The sequence below is a fragment of the Thunnus maccoyii genome, chromosome 19 (assembly GCF_910596095.1).
Source record: "Thunnus maccoyii chromosome 19, fThuMac1.1, whole genome shotgun sequence".
Taxonomy (NCBI): Eukaryota; Metazoa; Chordata; class Actinopteri; order Scombriformes; family Scombridae; genus Thunnus; species Thunnus maccoyii.
In genome coordinates, this window is record NC_056551.1 from 11,330,338 (window position 1) to 11,352,924 (window position 22,587).

The 22,587-nt window shown below is 38.6% G+C and overlaps 1 protein-coding gene across 2 annotated transcripts in view; it reads right to left on the minus strand.

Moving 5' to 3' along the window:
- Window positions 1–474: 474 nt before the first annotated feature.
- LOC121885485 (splicing factor SWAP) overlaps window positions 475–22,587 on the minus strand; it is a 64,106-nt gene continuing 41,993 nt past the window's right edge. For both annotated transcript variants that reach the window (XM_042394975.1, XM_042394976.1), the window contains 5 exons: window positions 15,381–15,739; window positions 13,370–13,501; window positions 12,735–12,875; window positions 9,441–9,513; window positions 475–1,250 (listed from right to left, as the gene is read on the minus strand). In XM_042394975.1, the coding sequence (XP_042250909.1) occupies window positions 1,185–1,250; window positions 9,441–9,513; window positions 12,735–12,875; window positions 13,370–13,501; window positions 15,381–15,739 (771 nt within the window). In that variant the 3' untranslated portion in view covers window positions 475–1,184. The remainder of the gene's footprint in view (window positions 1,251–9,440; window positions 9,514–12,734; window positions 12,876–13,369; window positions 13,502–15,380; window positions 15,740–22,587) is intronic.

Sequence of the window (22,587 nt, forward strand, 5' to 3'; positions counted from 1 at the left end):
TGATTTTAAGGCTTTGCGTGGCTTAAAAACAGGTTATCTCTCTGAGTATTTATCTCTTATGAGCTTGCACTCAGGTCATCAGGCAGGAGTCTACTAAAAATGTTTGTATCTTGGTTTAACTGCACACTGGGTCACAAGTGCCATTTCTGCAGCAGCAGCAGCAGGAGGAGACACCCTGAGGATATCAGCAGATCAATTGTTATGTTTGCAGGGTTTATCAGCAATGCTGCTGTGACAGTAAACTTAATACAGTCAATGGAGGTGAACTTCTGGGGCCAGTAAACACCATTTCATCCTGGGTTGGGTCGATTGTTGAGATTTTGACTCAAGTGTGTCATAATGGAGTTCATCAAGGTGAAAAGGATAATAATAAAAAAGTCTGTAAATAGTTTTATCTATTTTACAAGTTGTTTGACATTAACCTCAATGACAAGTTGTTTTTGTAACAAAATGGGAAGGCGTAAGGGCCAGATGTAAATCATAATTGAAACTTTATTGACAGTCTGGATTAGAAAGTAATTCTGCATTAAATTCATTACAGTACAAACGAGGAACAGAAATAGAAGGCCACGCACTAGAGCTGAGGGACAAGAGTAAAAAATTAAAACAGCTTCTCATGTAGATGGGTGAGGTGCTGGAGAGAAAAGACAGCTGGGGGAGGAAAAAAAACGGAGGGAAAACAACAGCACAGAATGGTAGATGAGAGAGGACAGAAATGAAATGATCAAAACAACACAACCCTTCATAGAAGGAGAGAATACAGACCTCCAGCAGAGTTAGGTAATGCTGCAGAGAATAGCTGTCATCACGTGGGAGAAAAGTGGAGTGTTTCCAAACAGGATGTTAAATAACATATGGATTATTTCCACTATTTGACATTCCCTGCATCAAAACATGTCAACTGCTGACATGATCTCCCAGCTGATGAGCCATTTTTATCAGGTCAAGTGTGAAACTGGATATTTCAACTTAAGCGAGTGCCTTTACTTCACTCTCACATTACTGCAGAAGAGATAATGGAACCAAACTGAATCTGCTGATGCTCAAATCAAGATGAAATGATAAATCAGGGATAAACACAGGTAGTCAAAACAGATCCAGGCCGAATAAATCTCCGGGAAATTGGAGAACGCCGTTTGCTGATTGGCCGAGGTTGTCGTAGCGGGTAAAGAGCCACGCTTTCTTTAGGAATTGGGAGGATGGAAGTTCTTGGAGGTGGCAAGCATGGCTCGCACTTTGGCCATCAGATCCTGAAAACAGAGTGACAGAAAGAGAAAGAGACACACGGAGAGGAAGCCATTAGTTTAATGTACCACAAATCTCCATCACTAAATGGGGTGCAACAGCACAATACCACTCCTGTCCAGGGTAAAACTGCCAAGACGATGAAGGTCTGAATGCTATGTACAGTTATTCCAGATACATTTCTTCACTTTTTCTACTTTGGTTTGACTTAAATCCATCTATTGATTCCTCTCTGACTTCAATTAAGAACTTCCATGAAACAGTTCAAGTAATCTAGAATCAACAACTGAACTGGGGACCAACACAGTGAAGCCATAAAAACTTTTGAGGCAAAGGTAGTGAGCAAATTATCTTATTGACAAATAGGATTTGATTGATGTGACAAACATGTTACTATTCTTTTATTTCCAGTGTACTACTGCTCCCCAATTTAGAAACTTTCCTGTTATTATTATTAATTTAAAAGACCTGATGTATGAAAGAGCTGCTAGTACTGCTATTCCCACTGGGAATTAACTCCCCAGTCTACGCAGCTTCCAGGCGCTTTAAGCTCATTGGTTTGTTTAAGCTCTGCTGTTTTGCTTGCCTGTGTCCCTATGGCTCTCATCAAACTCCCCAAATAAAGAGTGTGGGCAGCTACTTTCAAAACACAGCTTTGCGGAAACTAATTGGGGTTTACCTAACCAGACGGAAATGGCAGAGAGCTGAAGCTACAAGAGCGTCAAACATTTAGCAAGCCAGGAGGACCCTGATTTTTTACTCATGAGTTCACAACCATCACCTCATGTTTAAGGTTGTATATTAAGGGAACTTGCTTGCTTGTTTTGGAGTGTGCTTCCTACCCGCTAGCTGTTAGGAATTCCTTAATGCATCTTTAAACACATGATGTATTTTAAGTACAAAGTAATACCCTGAAAACACTGAGGATCCTGTATATTAACTCCTCTCAAAATCCTTCTATCCAAAAGCATCTAATCCCTAACTGTTCAGTGGCCAACAGTAAATGTATTATATGTAATTGTCAATTATAGTAAAAAAAAATATAGTAAAAAATATATATAATTTTTTAAACTAAAAAAAAATAAAGTTACATTTACAAAAAAATGAGTGTAGAGCTTAACAGAGAAATGTAAAGTAGGTTGTAAGGAGGTGCCATAATGCAATTTTTTGTTTTCAATTTCTCCCCACTTCAGGTAGAAATGTAAATTTTGCTGACCAGAGGGAAACTGCTTGAATTGCTGAATATGAAGTGTTAATTTGCATCCCGAGAGTGATTCATACACGCATGGACAAATATCCACCCTTGAGCTCTCCTGACAGATGAGACAAATTAACAGCTGTAATCACAGAGGGAAGGAGCTGTCATATCAAATCACTCAAAAGGCTGTTTCTCTCTAAACCCTGGTGTAATTGAATACACACATACTCAAACACACATGGAGAAGTGTTCACAAAATATGACAAACAATGCTCTAAACTATTACCAACTGAATGGAAAGTAGCTCAACTCTAGTTGATTTCTTGTCAGCTGCAAGTGGCTTGGCAAATGAAAACAGCAAGAAAAGAAATGCATTTTAATAGATCATCACAAGTACTGTAATATTACAGCTGTCACACACAGGATAGCTAATTGTGGAAACATGCTGAAAAAGGACAAATCCCATTATAAATACGTATAAATATTCCTTACATCATCCGCCAGTTTATAGAACAAAAATAAGATTCAATCTGAAAACAATGAACAACGAAATAATCCAAACCCACTGCTGACAGCTCAGCCTGACTGAGAAACTGCTCACTCCACACCAGGCTGTTGTCGCTCACAGTTAAGTCAGCGGTTTAAATCTGATTTGATACATTTTACCTGCGGAGGTTCTATAATTGGAATGTTTACTTATTATGTCATTAATTCAAGTAGACGGCCAAATTATTAAACCTGTCTTGGAAGTGAACAAACATTACTGAGTGCTGGGTTTGAAAGGCTTGTAGTAAAAAGTGACAGACAGCCCAACTGATCCTGCAACTGCCTATGCACAAGGGATTCATATGAGATTATACCCGCATGTAATCCAGTGTTACTGCTTTTTCATTTTAGCTCATTGATATTAGCCTCACAATGAACTGTTCACTCTCCTACAGCCACATCAGGGCTGTATCAAGTTGCGGCTAAAGCACACATTTCCAACTGCCTCTTGTTCACCGTAAAAGCATTCAACTGGCAAACAACGGGATGGTTTTTATTGTGAAGCAGTCACAGAAAGCACAATGTATTTGTCACTGAGTTCACTAACAGTGATCATTCATCAAAAACGCTACAAAACAAAAGCTGGTCTTTTTTGCCATTTTTTGACAGCACATTAGTTTTAAATATTAAACATTATATATGATATTTAATATTTAAATACTGCAGCCAGTAATGGGACAAGAAGGAACAACCACAGTGAGCTGTTAGTGTAGAAAAGTACTCGCACAGTGTGCAGCGTGATATAAGATCATGGCTGGTCATAACATGATGGAAAAAGTCCAATTACTGATTGATTTCCTGACTTCTACTAAACCAATGCAAGTTTTTTTGGCTGCAGTGAAAACAGACGCACCAGTTGCTCTTTATTGTATTTCTGTGTGTGGCTTCTCAAAGAGAGTTTACTGCCAACAAAATTCTAGGACCTGTAGTTGCTGCTGTTACCAGGACAGAAATGTTAAAGGTCCTATGTAAAGATATGGAACAGTGGAATAATGGCAACCTGAGCAGTGTGTGTTGTTATCCGAGCTTCTGTTCTTTGTTTTGGTGGCCACACCGGCCGCGCATGCATGTTAGTGCAACTATTTGAGGCGAGATATAGGCAATGCACAAAAATGGGAGTGCCTGTTAAGAGGTTAAAGACACTATAATATTGTGAGGGAAAAACTTTGCAAAAACTTCTTTGAACATAACAGTTTTGTGTGGGAAAGCCTTTTCTCCCTTTGAATTCTGTAAAAAGGAGCAGTGATGGCCTGCAAAGGAAACATGATTAACCTCATGAGTAACTTGTGCAATCACTATCTAGCTTCTAGCTCTTATTGAGGACTTAAGTATTCTTACTGAAAGGCCCAAATTACAGCTGTTTTAAAATCCTAATAGGTTTGAAATCAGGTTGCATCATACACAAAAAGAAATTTCACAGCTTTGCTTCTAATTACAAGCACGCTCACACTGCAAGGTTAACTAATACCACTATAACACACTGTTAGGGATATCCTGGGGGAGCTATGTAACACCTTGAGCTTTCTCTCTCTCACACATTTATGCACTTGTCAAAGATAATTTCTCCCAGCTCTCTCTTTGTCTGTCATCATGTCCTGAGGACAAGTTAAACTGAACCTAGCTTTGCTGCTATCTCAGCTTTCAAAAGAAAAAACAGTAAATATGTTCAATGTGTTAATCATCAAAAAAATACTGTAATGTAAAAAGACTAAGTGCAGGTGTAAAAACTACTCTCAAACTGCCCAAAGTATCTATCAAACAGAATAAAACACAACAAACATACAGCAGAGACAAAAAGGGAACAGAAGACAGAGGAACAAAGACAAACAGGACAAAAATGAAAGACGGGATGAGGCGAATAGCAACCAGGCACCCTCGGGGAAGAAGAGACCATTAGGCAGATGAGGGTGTGCTGAATTATTCAAGATGTGTTTGTAAAACATCACAGATGGGGTATAAGTAGTTAGTGGTTGCGAATCTGTGCATGTTGCAGCAGCAGCAAACAGCATGTTTTCATGAGCTAGCTTATGTTGGTATGTTCAGATAAAGGCAGGAGGAAAGATTCTGTTTGTTTGTCTCAGACAGTGAGAAAGAAAGAAATAAGATTTCTTTTTTTTGTTGATGAGAGAGGCGCATCAAGAGATGTGAGGTTTTTTTTATCTGTGCTGCATCTGGTCAGTAAACACAGGAAACTCATTCTGAGACACACTCCATCACTCTCTCTCTCTCAAACACACACACACAGTGGCCCATGGCCAGAAGAGAGAATAAGTTCCAAATTTGTTGTATCACAGTGTTCACAGAATAGCTAATGTTGTCTCTCCATCCACACTGTATTGACCTCCACTAGCTTTAATTCTTGGATTCTGGCCTATGCTGCAGCCTCACTACACTGTGAGTGTAACACTGGTTCTTGTAGGTATAACTTTTCCTTCATCAAATGTTTACACTTTCAGTGCAAAATCATTTACTTGCTAGATGTTACTGAAACTGCAGTGTACCAACAATCCAGGCCCTACACTACTGGTGTGATGCATTTAGTTGCACACTGATTGCATGAGAATCAATACATCAAAATACTGCATCACGTCATGCAATGTAATGTATTGCAAGTATGAATGAAGTAACTGACATTTAAAAATCCTTAATCAAAGATGTTGATGGTGATCTCGTGTGAAGATGCAAAGAAACATATAATTTGAGACATGAGGCAGCTCCGGAAATGTCTTTCATCTTAGAATTGATTTAAGGCTTTTGACTAATCAAGGTAATTGATTTTAAAAATTGTCTTAAGGGATGTTCCTCCATGTTTCTACAGCAGTCAAAATTAAGTAAATGAACACTATATCACAATATTGTACAGTAGTAGTGGAAGAGAGAGGCAAGCTAGACAAATTACAACAAAAAACAAGCAGTATATTGAAGAGAAAACGGCATGCGACTTTTGTCTTAATGGTAACTGACTGACCTGAACATTGGCTTGCAGCAGACATTAGTACTGCTAGATTTTTGGAGCCTTTTTGCTCATTTAACAAGAGGCGAGAGAGCAGTGACACAAAAGTTCTATGAGATGAGACAAAGAAAAATAAAGACAGTTTTTTTTTAAGAATCTTTTTGACAATCATGCAACATTTTCTTCCAGAACTGGGACATGTGCGTGCATTTGATTATGGTGCATTTCTGAAAGCAGCGTGATGGCAGCCATAAATAAATTGGACATAGTCATTTTAAACAGGGGGGAGCAGAGAGAATGTGTACCGGGGTCAGAATTTATTAGAGGTGTATGTGAGGTTACATTGTGAGTAATGTGTTTGTATCACTTCTTCAGACACAATATTCCTTTTATTGTGAGCTCTTAGACTCAAATGAGGGCCACAATGTACCATTTTAAACCAGACACAGCCCACCACTTAGCGACATTTAATGTGTCACATAAAAACCACTCATTCCATTAGAATATACTGCCATACTATATGGTCAAAAGTAAGTGGACGCCTTTGTGTACTTTTGGTCTGGGGCTGTTTCCAATGGTTTCGGCTGAACCTCTTAGTTCCAATTAAGGTAATCCTAAAGCTACAGCACAAAAACACGACAATGGTGTGCTTCCAACTTTGTCGCAATTGTTTGGAGAGGGCCAATCAGTGCATTTGGCTTGCTGAAATCATTCCTCATGTTCATACTGGCCATTTATAAATCCCTTCCTAATGTGTTTCAAATGTAAATATTGGTACCCTTCCACCTTCTTTAAAAAACAAAAACATATTTTCCCTGTACTAAGTTTAAACTGACAGAAGTATATGGCATCCATCATTCTTTATTTCACATTGAATATAACTGAAATTTTGCTTTTGATTTACAACTTAACATATTATTTAATACAATAAAACAAATGAAAATGGCAAGGTAGAAAATATTGGTACCCTTAACTTAATATTTTGTAGCACAGCCTTTGGAGGCAATGACTGCAGTCAAGCACTTTCTGTAACTATGAATAAGGTTTCTACCCTCTCCACTGGTAGTTCGGCCCACTCTTCTTGAGCAAATTGCTCCAGTTCTCTCAGGTTTGATGGGTGCCGTCTCCCAACTGCAAGTTTCAGCTCTTCTCACAGATATTCAATGGGATTCAGATCAGGACTCATAGCAGGCCACTTCAGAATGGTCCAATTTTTTGTTCTCATCCACTCTTGGATGCTTTTTGATGTATGTTTGGGGTCATTATCTGGCTGGAAGACCCATGAACTATGGCTAAGACACAGCTTTCAGCTTTCGGGCTGTATGCTTTGCTCCAAAATGCCTTGATAGTCTTCTGATTCCATTGTGCCCTGCTGAGATTCAAGGCACCCAGTGCCTGAGGCAGCAAAGCAACGCCAAAACATCACTGAGCCTCCTCCATGTTTCATGGTAGGCATGCTTTTCTTTGAAGGCTTCATATTTTCTTCTGTAAATATAGGATTGGTGTGATTTACCAAAAAGCTCTAATTTTGTTTCATCTGTCCAAAGCACATTCTCCCAGAAGGACTATGGCTTGTCAACATGCATTTTGGCAAAGTCCAGTCTGGCTTTTTTGTATCTCCCTCTGTAAGGTCTTTCTGGTCTTCTACCATGGAGCCCATTTTCATTCAGGCAGCGACGGATGATGCGATTTGAAACTATTGTACCATGAAGATCAGCTTGGATCTGTATAGAAGTTTTCCTTGGTTCTTTCTCAACCATTTAAGCGATCCTTCTGTTCAATCTCGGGACAATTTTCCTCTTGCGACCATGTCCAGAGATGTTGGCTACAGTTCCATGGGCCTTGAACTTCTTAATAATATTGGCAACAGTGGTCACAGGAACATCAAGCTCTTCGGAGATGGTCTCGTAACCTTTATGTTGGCCATGCTTGGCTATTATATTTTTCTAATGTCTTGAGACCACTTTCTTGTTTTTTCTTCTGTTTTCCATGTTCACTGTGATGCACACAGTGGCACAAAACAGCAGAGTGAGTAATTTTCTCCTTTTAAACTGGCTGCATGAGTGATTATAAGATTGAAAACACCTGTGATACTAATTAAAACACAATAGTCTGCTTAAAGTATCACTACTAATCGATTATTTCTTACAACTTCTAAAGGGTACCAATAATTTTGTCCAGGCTATTTTAGAATGTTTTTGTAGAATAAGCATGAATTCAGTTATTTTCACAACTTTTTTGTTTTGTTCCACTGCAAACCAAACATAGCCAAACACTGTTTGGGGCGAATGGTGCATTATTTTAATAAAATGCAAGGATACCAATAATTTCGACCATGTCTGTAAGTGATGGGGGACAAAGTCCAGAGTCCTTGTTCTATGCAAAAATACATTCCAAAGTTTTTCTGAATTTAACATGAGGCTTCAGCAGTCTTGAGTTAATCAAAGCAAGTGCGTATCTTCCAAGGTTAAAGTCTGTTTAGTACAAAATTCCTGCTTTGTGTTTCCTTGTTGAGCTGCAGTGGAGGGATGGAAATGCAAAAAGGACATTTTGTCCTAAGAAGATCACAACTTTGGAGGAAATCCACTTCATTTGTCTAACTCAGACTGCTGAAGCCACATATTAACTTCAATAAACATAAACCCTTCACTTACATCGACAGCAGATTAGGAAGGCATCTCTTTACTTCTCTTTATAAGTGTGAAAAGGACGAATGATTACAGCAACCAAACCCTGTTTCAATGTACATACTGTGTGTGAAACTGACTTGTTTTAAGATTGACTGCAAAAAATGTCAAGCTATCCTTTAACTGCTGTTTCCAAGGGCAATGGTTACTTGTCAATTGCAAATTTTCAAATGCTGTTTTACTGTAGGTTTAAAATATTAGAAGTTAGAACCCATTGTATTGACACTGTACACAGGGTATAACGTCATACACACACACACAGATGCACACACACTCAGTTGCAATGTAAATAAATAGTTGCACCAGAAGACACAAACTCACTATCTTACAAACAAAGATGCACATCTAAATGCATATGCACACAGACAACCACTCAGTGAGAGGGATTCTAAGAAAATGTATCCTGACGCACACGTTCTTCAGTTACTACTGCCTGTGTGGTATAAAATCACTTCAGGTCAAGCTGATCTACAGTACAAAATGCAAATGATAAACATTTACATCTATACTGAACTAACACTTGCAGTAGATCTAAAGATAAAACACGTCTCCGCATGGTTCAAACAAAGTATACTAAATAAAACACAACGCATGGATGTGTTCTACAAAAACAGATAAATGAGAATATGTAGTAACATTTCGAAGAAGGTCCGAGACAAGAACCAATTTATATTTTGTGTGTGAAAATGAGCAGTACTTTCTGTCCTTCCTCTTTGCACGGTGGGAACACAAAACAACACTTAGTACTCATGTTGGGTAGGCTGAAAAGTTCAGCAGAGAACATAGTTGGGATAAAAGCAAAGAACAATACCTGAGTTATTTTGGACTGAACAGAGGATACTATGGATGAGGACACTGCCTTGTCTTTCTCCTGAGAACCACCCCTGTAGAGAGAAGAGAGGGAGAGCAAGTGGGGGACACAGAAAGAGAGAGAGTTGAAAAACCAATCATGTTAACAGGAAAGGCTATACAATATTCATGATATCTTCTGAAATGTTCAAAGTTGCAAAGGCATTAGACGGCAGAGGAGAGGAGAGGGAAAAGACAAAGATAAGAGAGGAATGCGGTATGACCTGTAAAAACTAAAATATTCTCCTCGAGCCAAAACGCCAACAATGTCAAATGCAGTCGAGTATATAATCATGCTGACAGACAGAAAAAGTGCCAAAACTACAGGCCTCAAAATCTTATACATGGTCATGTGGTTATGCAACATGTGTCTTGACCAGTAGGCCAGCGGGGCGCACCTATATCAAAGACTTTTTAAGCATGACATGAAAGTCATGTGGATCAACTTGACTGATCACAGTAGGTGACACGAAACTGCACAACAGACTGCTGCTGATGTTATGAATGTTTCAGGTTTCAGTCCACTGGGGTAAGGCGAGAAAATGTGGAATGTGTGCGTCTGTGAACTGTCAGTCACTCTGTGGGTATTACACCCATTTACATGCACACTTTGGGCTTATTTTTGTATCTTGCTCTGGTTCCATTCCTTGTAGAAAGCAAACTAGAAAACCCCAAGTGACAGACGAGCCTCATGAATTCACGCAGGATGTATTGGTGAGCTGCCTACAAAGGCTATGCAGAACTTTTAAAGAATTCTAAAGAATTTAAGATAAAAGTCAGTCTCATCCTGCAATGATTCTGCTTACGTAGCTGCAAAAAAATAATTGCACCTCTGTGAAAAGACAGACCAATTACTACATACAACCAACAGAGAGCAAAAGAAACCTTTGTTAAAAATAAAAAACATTCTCACCTGTAACAAAGGGCACCACCTAGCCGATATACCGTTGAGGTTGGAGGTTGGATGTTGTTAGAGAAAAGCATTTCTCCTAAAAGCATGAAATGATTGTGTATGCTATACTTTCGTTATAAACAAACAGTCTCTCCTCGTACAAAAAGGAGCTGTGCCTTTATGTTTCTCTCTTGTTCAAGCAAATATATTTACATGGCATGTCATCATTAAAAAATGAAAGTCATATATTGACCGATGCAACTTTTCCTTACCAGTTGCTAAAGAATTCCTTGTATCAGTTACACAACTGAACATTTATAATGCATTGGTATTGCTTTATTAACTAGATGGAACAGCTAGTCCAAACCTAAGAGCTTGTATTTGGACACTGAGAGAGAATCATGGACAAATAGAGGTAGGGGTCATTTTTTAACATCCATTTACTGCCATTGCAGCTTCTTTCACTCTTGTGTGCTTTTTCATTATCAATTCAAAGAGTTGTAGGCTCATACACATGACCTCAGCAATTAACTTGGTGACTGAACTGACGGCAATGATAGTCATATTACAGGGCTGTTGTATTGCAATGCATTATGCCTAAAGATATTTCTATTTTTGTGGTCACTTAGTGTATATGGGTGTCTAAAGCTAATGTATGGCATATTGGTGATATTCAAGCACCTTCAAATTAATTTTACTGATACATTTTTTAAATGAGACTGCTGCTCTGGAGAAGTTAATTGCTTTAATGTCTATAAAGATTTGAGAGCTACATAAATCAATAACATTTGCTTGCAGTAATATGACCTCATGCAATGTGAGGGACAGCATTCATACAGTATGTTCTTCCTCTGTTTGCTAACAATCCCACACTACAAAAACTCTGCGCATAGCTTCTTCCTTGAAAGTATGCTACTAGCCTAGATCTGAGAAAAATGGAGCACAAGCTAAAAGTGATTTTCCACTTATATTTCAATCAACTAAGGACTTGTTATGTTTGCACACACACAGCTGTGGACAGACGTTTACATATACTTTCATGCATATTAAGGCAACAGAAAAGACAACATGTTGCCAGCAGATTTTATCAGCTGAAGCTATCTAACTAATTATGCTAATGTTAGCTCCATGAGTTGGTTGAAAATGCCGTCTCTGCCTCTCTTGCTGGCTTTTTCATTTTTTTCTTTTTTTTCCCCATATTTATTTGCGGCTGACTCATTTTAAAATGAGATTCTTGTAAAAGGGTCTTAAGCACATAATGGATACATACTTGGTATTGTGATAAAAGACTGAGGCTAATGCTGCATGTCCATGGCAAAATGTCACCGGTTGATGATTCATGTAGAAGGCATAGAAATAAAGAAACAGCATTGTTCTTGTCTTGCAGTGTAGAGGTGGTTTGTCCAAGTATTATAAGGAAAAACTAAATAATATACTGTTATTTTCTTCTAAAATAATGGTTTAGCTGCTGCTTAGCTAACTTGGACAAACAAGACAGAGGTTTGATTCATGCTTCACTGTTCATATTTTAAAACATGTTTCACTTTAAGTCTTCTAGGATGAGGACTAATGTGTAAGGACGTCTTGGGTGACAGGTTTAGCCCAGGCTGCTGGAATGTAAACCTCCCCACAACCAAATAGTAGGGTTACTACTGTGTGTAGTAAGCTAGTTAGCCAGTATGCTAACGTTTGTAGCAGATAAACACACTGTTTTAACCATTCATTACACTTTTGGTCTTTTTGGTTTTGAAAAGACTAAATACACCACTGTCAAACTCTTTAAATGCCAAGTATCTTTCTTATTACAGCCCCATGCACACCACTTCAACATGTGGAGAAAACCAAAGCTTCATACGCCGGCCGTGTCTAGTTATGGTTGCTTAACTATACTATACTATTAGATGATAATTGTTACACTCAATTCCTTAGACTCCACGACAGAAATAACAACAAATACATGTTCTAAGCAAGAGTTAGTGTTTGTCAAGAGCCTTCAAAGAGAGGAAGTTAATTGGACATCATCTTCAGTTTGGCCTTTGACGAGATGTATCAGCACAGTTTTGACAGGTTGCTATAATAGCCAATTATTGAAGTGCTGAACTATTAGATGTGCCTGTCTATTAGTGATTCTGTTTGTTTCAGGAGAGACAGAAGCTTCACAGGCCTAGAGGCAACACTCTATTGGTCTAAATAAGACAGTTTTAAAAGAAAAAGGAGTGTAAATTGCATAAATCCCCTCATTTGTCAGCTTTAAGCCCAAGTCCTCTTGATGCCATTTTGTTTCGTTAGTGGAGACTTTTAGTTACACCTGGGAAAGCAACTTAAATTCTTAGCTGGTTGATTGACAGGCTTGTGGAGGATTACCTGGAGTGAGCCAGGCTGGAGGCAGGGCTAGCTGATGGGGACAAAGCTCTGCCCGGTGAGGAATAAGGGGAGAGAGAGGAACCTGCAATTTGCATCTGTCCTGAGGATGACAAGGAGCTCTTCCTTTTTTCAGAAGGGGACCTGGGAGACAAAGGTTAGAAAAGAAAAGCAAGAGCTTAAATATTTCAGATTCTGACAGTAAGCATGCAAAGATACTTTCCCACCCCCTTGAAAGTATCAAGGGGGTGGGATACTTTCTGAAGGCGGGGCTTGTGTATTCAGCAGAGCCCTGCCTTAAATTCATGAAAGTAAAAACTGTCGATTGCAGTTTCGCATCAGTGAAGACTAAGTGTCCTTCTAATTAGTATGTTGCCTAAAGCTATCCTTAAAGACATAACGTATAACATTGCACAATGTATGGTAGAGACAAATGCACAAACAAATTTTAAGGTTCCCCATTGTTTTAGTAAAACCTAATGAGAAATATCAAACATTTAAGACTGAACACCTACCTGCTAGTGCCCCTCTCTGCCTCAACAAACAACATTTTCAGTGGTAACTTAAACAAAGCTGTATGTGAAGACCCATTATTCTTCTTCACACCACAGGCTGCAGACACCTGCTGTTAGGTTTACCTGGATCTGGAATGCCCTCTGGGCAGGCTGGAGCTGCTGCTGGGATGATAGCGCTCCCACTCTCTCTCATCACGTCTCCTTTCTGATGAGGGACCGCTCCTGTCCCTTCTTCCCGGGGAGTGTGAACGGGATCTGGCCAGAGAGGAGGTATAAGATGGGAAAAGGCCATTAAATTACATGAGACAGAGGTTGGAAAAGGAGCCGACGAATTTGAGATGAAGAAGAACAGAAAAGGGTGAAAAGAGAGTGATTTGACAGTGACAGAAATAAAGCAAGTCATCAGGATTTGAATATAGTTCATGTTCAGACATGAATGTGGTGTTAGGGAGTTACACACAAAACACACATAATCATTAAGTGAATTATTTTAATAAACATTATATCACATAGACTCCCAAAATACTGTTTTTATACACTAATCCTGGAAGGACAAAGTATTAAATGTGAATAATATAAGAGATTCATTCACTTGTCAGACTTTTTTTCATAACGGGCAAGGCTACATTTATTTTCTCCCATGGGCTGGTAAACAGAGCATATTAATTAAACAATTTACAAAAATGAAATAGCCAGGGTTAGAAATTATACCTGTTTTTTAAAAAAAAAAAAGCCAGAAAGGAGAGGCTAGTTAATGTCAGTCTGTGCTGGGTGGCAAAACAAGGCTGTTCAGTCAATATTGTTCAATGATAAACGGCACAAACAAAGCTGCCTTCAATCACTTTCTCGTAGCTCTTTGTTTTAATTCTTACTTCAAATGTTCTTACATCCTTTTATTCCAGCCCATTTCCCCTTCTTTAGCCCCTATGTTTCCTTCATTCATTCATCTCACTTTCAAACTTTTATTCTCTTCCTCTACAGGAGAAGTAGGAAAAGGACAGAAAGGATAAAGTGCAGTGGAGAGACAAGTGGAGGGACAGAAGGACAAATTACTTTCTATTAATATTTTCATTTTTCTTATAGGCACAGTGTGCTTTGCACTAAATGTTCAGCTGAATTGGAATATAAATCAGAGGATGATTGATCATTCTGTTCTGTGCCTGTCAAATTACATGTCTCATACATTTCACTGCACCACTGTACCATTCACAGACCGCCGTCTCCAAGTAGGAAAGTAATATTGTTTATATTGATTGTTAAGATATAAAAAGTCTGGTCATGATGATTTCCATATAAAATGATGTGAAATCATTGAATTTTATTTGGAATCACAGTAACTACTCCACACTAATTGTTACGTCAAGTTAGTGAGTCTGTAGGGCTCTTAAAAAATAGATTTGGTTAGATTTACATGCAACAATGTGAGTCTGAGAGTAACACAAAGTTTTTTTTTAATAGACATTTAAAATGGTTACATAAACTGACAATTTCCCATAAATAATGCAAGTTAAATGACTATCCGGGGAATGTTGTGTTCTTTTGACTCATCCCTGTGAAATTTCACCAAAACACGTCATATGCATTACATAAACAGGAAAATACTGGAAAATACTCAGAATATGGACTGCTTTTGTTGGTCTTTGCCCCTTTAAAAAAATAAGCGGATCCTGTCTAAAGATGACAGCTCAACTCAGATCTAAACAGTCCTACAAAAGGAAATTATTTCTGCAGTAACGCAGCATGAAAACTACAAAAACACAATAAAACAATAGAGGATGTTTAATGTGCTCCTTCCAGGGTGATGTGCCAGTAGCAACCAGCAGAAGAGATCAATAAAAAAATGGACAGCTGCACTGTAAACTGTCAAGTAAAAAAAAAGGCTAATTTCTCTCACTCGATTGCAACCATGCAATTATTAATATTGAACATAGCTTTTTTTTTATTTCGTATATAATTATGCCATCGTGAAAGCAGCCATATGGTGAGAGAAAATATGAAAGACAACAATTGAGATTCATCAAAAATCATTTAGTAATGAAATCATAGCACCCTGAATAAAAACCAAATTGAATTATAGAATACTTCAATACCCACTGACAGTTTCGAATGGGTACATGGCTCCACCGTATCTTACCGGGACCTGCGGGCTCTCCTGTAGGCACTGGGAAGGGAGTGTCTGCTCTTCGACCTTGATCTTGATCTTGACCTCCTCTTGTGTTTTTTCTTCTTTTTCTCTTTGTCCCTCCCTTTGTTCCTGTCTCTGTCTTTCTCCCTGTCTCTGTCTCTGTCTCTGTCTCTATCTCGGTCTCGGTCTCGGTCTCGGTCTCTGTCTGCTCCTCTGGAGGAAGTGTAGGAGGATGAGGATGGGGCCTCCCTGCTGCGGTAGACCCCTTGGTTCTCCGCGGGGGGCCTTTGGTCCTGAGGATATGCAGTGGGTGCAGAGGACACTTGAGGAGGTGGAAGGTCGGACAGAACAGAAAGGGCTTCTTGCATCTAAAAGGCAAGAAAGGTAGATAGAAGAGGACAGTGAGGACATTATTTTTTTAGACACAGACGCCGGGACTTCTGTTAATGATTGGATTAAAGACAAGAAGAAAACAAACAATGTATTGACTGAATTAAACAGTCAGACTCTTTGTCTCTTTGACATTGGGGATACTGAATGAATTCCCAAATGCCTGATATCTCTGTACATCTGTGGACAATCGATATGGGGTCGAGTCCACTTAAGAAGATGCAGGTGATGCACACATTTGGCTAGGGAGAGAGATTAGAGATTTATTTATGCAAACACCCATATGTCCATCCTTCAATGCCCGTCAATGTCTGCCATAATATGAAAATACTTTATATATTTTCACAATCCATTCGAATGTTAACGCCATTTCATTTTACTTCTACAGTGGGGGTACTCAGCTCGTGATGGAAGATTTAAAAAAAAAGTGAGTTTATTTGATATGGGTAAAATGATTAACACTATATTTGGTAATATTAGGTTTTTAGCCCTTATTTGACAATATAAATAAGTATTTCTACCTCTGTATGTGCAAAATGTAATAAATGTCAATATTTATTGTCACACATTTAAATACAATCAAATACTATCTTCTGTCTCAATTCATTTTTATTACCATAACATATCTTCAGCTAAAACAACAGAACATGGAGGAGAAAAAAGTTTTTTAAAAAAAAGTATATCAGGAGATATTTTAATTTTATTCTCCCCTCTAAAAAAACATCTAACTCATCTTATTAAACGACGGCTACACAAAATAATGCAGCCCGCTGGCTACACACTGAGTTGTAACTGTCAGATGCAAAGTGCCTCTAATTACCCCAATGTGGCTCTGTCTGCTCATATTAGATTGCCCTGCTGCTGGATTCACACTGAAAAGACAGCTTCCGTCCATCAGTGGATTAAACATGGCACTAAATCTTCCAAGGTCAGATTTTATCTTCTAAGGGTTACATCTTCGATTGCTCCCGAGACCATCCCGTGTTACATATGTATGCGCTCATGGTGCTATAAGGGTTGTCTGGATAAAGAAAGACATCAAATGGCATACTTTATATGCTAACATTAACATAAACGATATGAGTGCCTGAGTGATAAGTAATGAACGCAGAGGCCAGAGAGGAAATTAATGCGTTCAAGTGTATGTGTGAGTAAGGAGTGTTCTAGCTCAAATAAATTTAACTGTCCTAGTTCAACTTCATAAAAGAAAATCTGTTCACTCCTAACTTCAATCGCTCCAATTCAGTAACCCCAACCCCATTACCCATCTGTTAAAATCTGTAAGAAAAGGGTGGAGCGTAAAAAGAGAAAATGGGAGGGACAGAAAGAAATAGGGAGGGAGAGGAGGATGATGAAAGGGGATGAAAGAAAGAGGCCAACGAGGCGAAGAAGTAAAGGCAGGAGAGAAAGTGCTCGTGACAGAAGACAATCAATAAGTATCTAAAAACAGGCATGAAAGTAGAGGGAGGATGAATATTTATCACACCTTTCTGTTTGCACACTATCTGGTGCCTGGGCTAAAGGAGAGATAATGAAATGATAGGAGAGCAAGGTTTGGTTCAAAATTAGGACTGATGTATGGGAAAGCTTATCCAGGCCCAGAAAACGCCTGCCCTCTCACACCTGCTCTGGCGAGATATGGAAGTTCGGACAATAAGAGGAATAACAATAACAAGTAACAGTCCCTGGGTAAGAGAGAGGAAGTGAGGGGGAGGGTGAGACTTTAAAACTAATTAAGGATAGAAAACTGAGGAAAAGAAAGGAGGAGAGGAAGGTATAGCGGTGAAGTTCTCTCAATATGCCACATGTGTATTGTAAAGGCTGCAGCGGCACGTCGCAAAACAAATACGGAGAATTGTTAAGGAAATCCTTCTCATGTCAAATTAGTCTAACAGACAAAAAAACAACTCATTCGGTAATCTATATGACTCTCTACAGCATAGAGGAAAATATCCACAAAGACGATTCGCATACAGTATGAGAGCAAAGAGGAATACACTTGAGTCCTAACTTTACTTCTTGACATTCTATGCTTGTAGCCACACTGTTGGACATTTTATAATAGGCAAGGCAGCAGAATTCTCCATTTAATAAATGAGGGAATTGATGAGTAAATTTATTATGAGACTCATTGTGAGAAGTGGGTGAGCGTTCCTCGCGGTCACAATGGTCGTAAATTAAAGCTTCAACTGCAAAATAAGTTTTAAAATCCGTCACTGATTGAAAGCTTGTGAGAGAACTGAGAACACTCTGACTCCTTCACATCATTATACTCTCAATTCACCGCTGTTCTCTGCAATGTGGCTGCTCCTTTTCCAACACCAGGTGCCAAATATCATGTAAGCGCTGTGGCTCTTTCCGAAACTGCCCTGTAATGTAAAACAATGTGACGTCTGAATGAACCCGTAAGAGACATTTATATAGAAGACGCCAGTGTCTCAACAACAAAAAGTCAGTATTTTAATACATAGACAAAGCCAGCGATGTCTGTCTGACAAGCACTTAAAATGTTGAAAGAAATTCACTAAGAAACAGCAAAGTTACAGAATCACAGCACTAAAACGAGCTACAAAAGCAGGAGGCCTAGGCTTGTAAAGCTTATTCAGCAGGTTCTGTTTACTCATGACAGCTTACACTACAGTGCTGTGCATATACAACACGATAAGCACTATAGAAAACATGGAGAGCTTACATAAACAGCTCATTTTGCCAACTCTACAGAGACATGGCATCAGCATTCACATCCATCCTTTAACCCACCTAGAGCCCCGATGTACTGTACTACATTACCACATCCTGTTTTCTGGACTTCCGAAATATATCATCAAACCCACCGACTCTTACAAAATTCTGCGACCAGCATGTTAACCACAACTAGAGATTTTAATCACACTAAAGCCATTCTGACCTCCATTCACTAGCTGCAAACTCAGGAAACATTTGTTCCTCAAACTGCTCCTTCTAATGAACAAATCATTACACAGGCTTGCACTGTCCTATTCATCTGACTTTAACATTGATTACGTGCTCTCTGATAGCAGAATGCTCATTATCTTACTATCCTTAGAATCAAGGAATATTAATATATATATATATATAAAATCAGCTATTACATCTCAGCTTGACTATGTCTTGCAATTAGAGAGCAAAATTCTCTAGAAACTGTTAAATACAATCTCAAAAACTTGTAACTCCACAGTTGTATGGAAACTTCTGACACCAAAACTTCCATTTATCTTCTATGTTGGGTCAGACAGAAAAGTTATGATGACATACTACTCATCAAAGTAATTGCTGAGATCCTTTTACAGCCACTGTCTATGTTACTGTCCATTTCATTGCTTCAACCTAACACATACTGCACGAGGGTTCACAGATAGAAAACGTGTTGCTGCACAGATTGTAAAGCCCCCTGAGGCAAATTTATATATATATATTTGTGATGTTGGGCTATACAAATAAAATTGACCTGACTCTCTGTAAAGTCCTTTAAAACATAACAAAACCTCGTAGACCGAGCACCAACCGACACAAGTTCACAATCTCTAACTGCCAGTTCATTCAACTACGACACCGATGTGTCGGTGTTCGTCATCAGTAGGCTAGTGACCTGAATGTTGGAAGCTCCTTCAGGATCTGTACGCTCTGATGGTCACAGCAGAAGTCACAGAACATCTGGAGAAGAGTGACAAAGCTGGCGCAAAAGTGACAGAAGCCTGCCCACTGCCACCTGGCCGAACAGGCAATAGGCCAGTTCGCCACGCACCAGTTGGGCTCACATGAGGAGCTGACATGCTATATCCATCAAATGGACAAGCGATCTACACATCAAATGACCACCACAGAACCCTATTTACACTATAAAGTATTCTAGCCTTTTAGTCTATGTTTTATTTGACAGACAAAAGGCTTTTCAATTTTGCATTATTGCAGCACTCCTATGAAACTTTACAAAGGTTGAATTATCTCTGGGGCGCCAAAATAAAGGATAGGTAAGATAGTGAATAGATGAAAGGCAGTTTTCCATGATTTTTTTATTTTTATCTTTATCTATTAGGAACCACATTAGTTGATTTTCTACTTCTGGCTCTTCTGTAATGATTCTCCTAACTTGCAAGCAATTAAATAGCCATTCTCCTATATTGTCAGATGTCAAAATAACATTATGGTATGATTATGTTTCCAAAAGCTCACTTGTTGAAAAAAAGTTCCAAGCAGCAAAAAACCCCCAAAAAACAACAAAAAAAATCCCCAACTTTGTTTCCTCTACCTTCTGCCTAAATGCATCCTTTATTTACAAGCTTGACAAAGTTTCCAGCCCACAAGTGAGTTAAATAGATAAACACAGTTGTTAATATTGATTAATGTTGCGTTACATACAACATTAAGGTGTTAAGAAAACACACATATGTTTTCGTAATGTGCAAATACGTAATTAAAACAGCAATTTCTTTGGGATGAAATCATAAAAACAAACCAAAACCAACAACAACATAAAAAAAGCTTTTTAAATGTTTGAAATGATTCAGTTCTCTTTTAATTAGGCTATGTGTCAAGGAATAAGATGCAAGGTGTCATGACCGGTGCCAACAGCTACTCTACATAGTGATGAATTTGTTCCGCATACAACAGCATACCTCCTTTTCTAGCAATGATTGACTGGAATAGCTGTCGCCACCCAGGAGTAAGGCTATGCATGGCTGAGGCTGTACATGAAAAAGAGCAGGCACAGACTCAACAACTTAATAACAGTATGTGATATGCTTTATCTGCTGGAAATACAAAACCCTTTAAATGTATGCTGTTTATCAATATTCACCTCTATGTGACTGATATCCCCTTAGCAACCAGACATTAATCTCTTATTGCACAGTTACATAAACTGAAAACTACTATCAATACAGTCACACACAGACCCACAAACTGACAGGTAATAATACAACTGCAGGTATCTGCAACTTCATTTGCACATAATCAATAATGAACCTTTGCAGGATAAAAAAAAAAAATATATATATATATATATATATATATATATGTACAGTATGACAGTATGCCACCTCTTGTTGACATGTTTAAAATCCTACACAGACATAAAGACTGAGGCTGTTTTATTATGGTGCTACTGAGCCAACTGAAGCAATTTAGATTTTCCATTTACTGAAGATTTGACCACAGTTGAACGTGTGAAAGAAATGATAAGTAATAAAAATTAGACACTGTCCTCAGAGTGGAAAGGTTTAGCCAGGCATGTAGAATTAAACAATGTTTCAACTGAAATGACAAAATTTGTGCTCATTTATCCAGTGCCGCCGGTTCATTAGTGGGTGTAATTTTTCCGCTGCACCTTGTGTTCCAAGGTAGCTCCAACTTTATATTACAAAAAAGCCTCATTTTCACCCCAATCAGATATCTTGTTTATATTCAAGGATTTATAACAAATATGGTGAATGTAGCTTTAAAAAAACTCACATTACACAAAAAAAAAAGTGGTGGGTTATGTAAAATGTGCAGGATTAAATGTCAAGGTGGTCCAACAAATTCAAAACATTTGTTCAGACCAGTGTACATGACTTTTTACTTTGAAGAAAATAGCGGGCCTGCTAACCCTGACAAAAAACTGAATCCTTCTGACTGTTTAATAAGCAAATAAACATGTTTTCAACTTTTTTTTTTTTTTGGTCTTTAAAAATTTGTTGATTCTGATTGTCTGTGTGTCAGCTAAAGACTGCATTTGAAATTTCAGGAGGCACGTGCCAGGTTTGAGATGCGTAATTGTGGAGGTTTACAGATTAATGCGCATTTGTGGAGCCCAATAGGTCTTATGCTCCAACTGAACTACCTGTCAGATGGTCTGACAGCATCTGAAACCCCCACTCCCTCCACACCTTTGCCATGTCAGGACTGAGATGGGTTTGTAACTCTTCGAACCAGAAAGTCCCTCATTCTTACCCTCTTCACGCAGTAATAAACCAGGTGTGTGGAGGTGAGAAAGTAAGCAGGGTCTGAACTTCTCTCACAGGCTCTCTTTTTTCATTCCTTAAACAACTATTTATGTGTACAAAACGAGTGCACCACTAGGAATGCCTTCCAAGAGCAATTGTCTAAAAGAGTGTTCCGTTATCCATATTTAAGTGATTATTGCATCTCGTCCCTCTGTATGATGCCCGGCTTTTCACCACACCTTCAAGTGTGGACGGACAACATGTCGAAGGAAGTAGTCCTTTTCAGGCATACCTCCACTTTAAAAGCCATGCAATCAATAGAGCATACATCTGCGTAAGTTTAACTTGATTTGGCCTAACAACTTGTAACTGTTGCTCTTATAGACACAGCATCTTTCCTTTGATATTATCAGCTACTCTTATTTTTATTCTTACAACAACTTGTTGCAGTGAACCCAGTGAAGTGACTTACAGCCCCCCTTTTCGGCTGCTTATTTCAGATGGCTAGGTATTACGCCTTGCAGGAATGAGTCTCCCTTTACAAGACATCTGAGATGTTAAGGGGCCCAATATTATTTCACCCTAGATATTATCTCAGCATCACATAGAGTACAACCCTTAAATGATAGTAATGGAAACATTAACAATGTTGGCGCTGTTTCCTTAGATAAAACTTTACGTCAGCCAGATGTGAAACAACTGACTACGGAATTGTGAATACCAATTATTTGTTACCTTAGGGGCCACTAAATTTTATCCAGAGAAAGAGGGACTTAAAACAATAAGACTGTAGTGTGCACATACAGTAAAAAGTTCTTGAAATAATGCCATATAATATAATGTGGAACTTGTGACTCTGCCTGTTTCCAAAGTGTGATTTG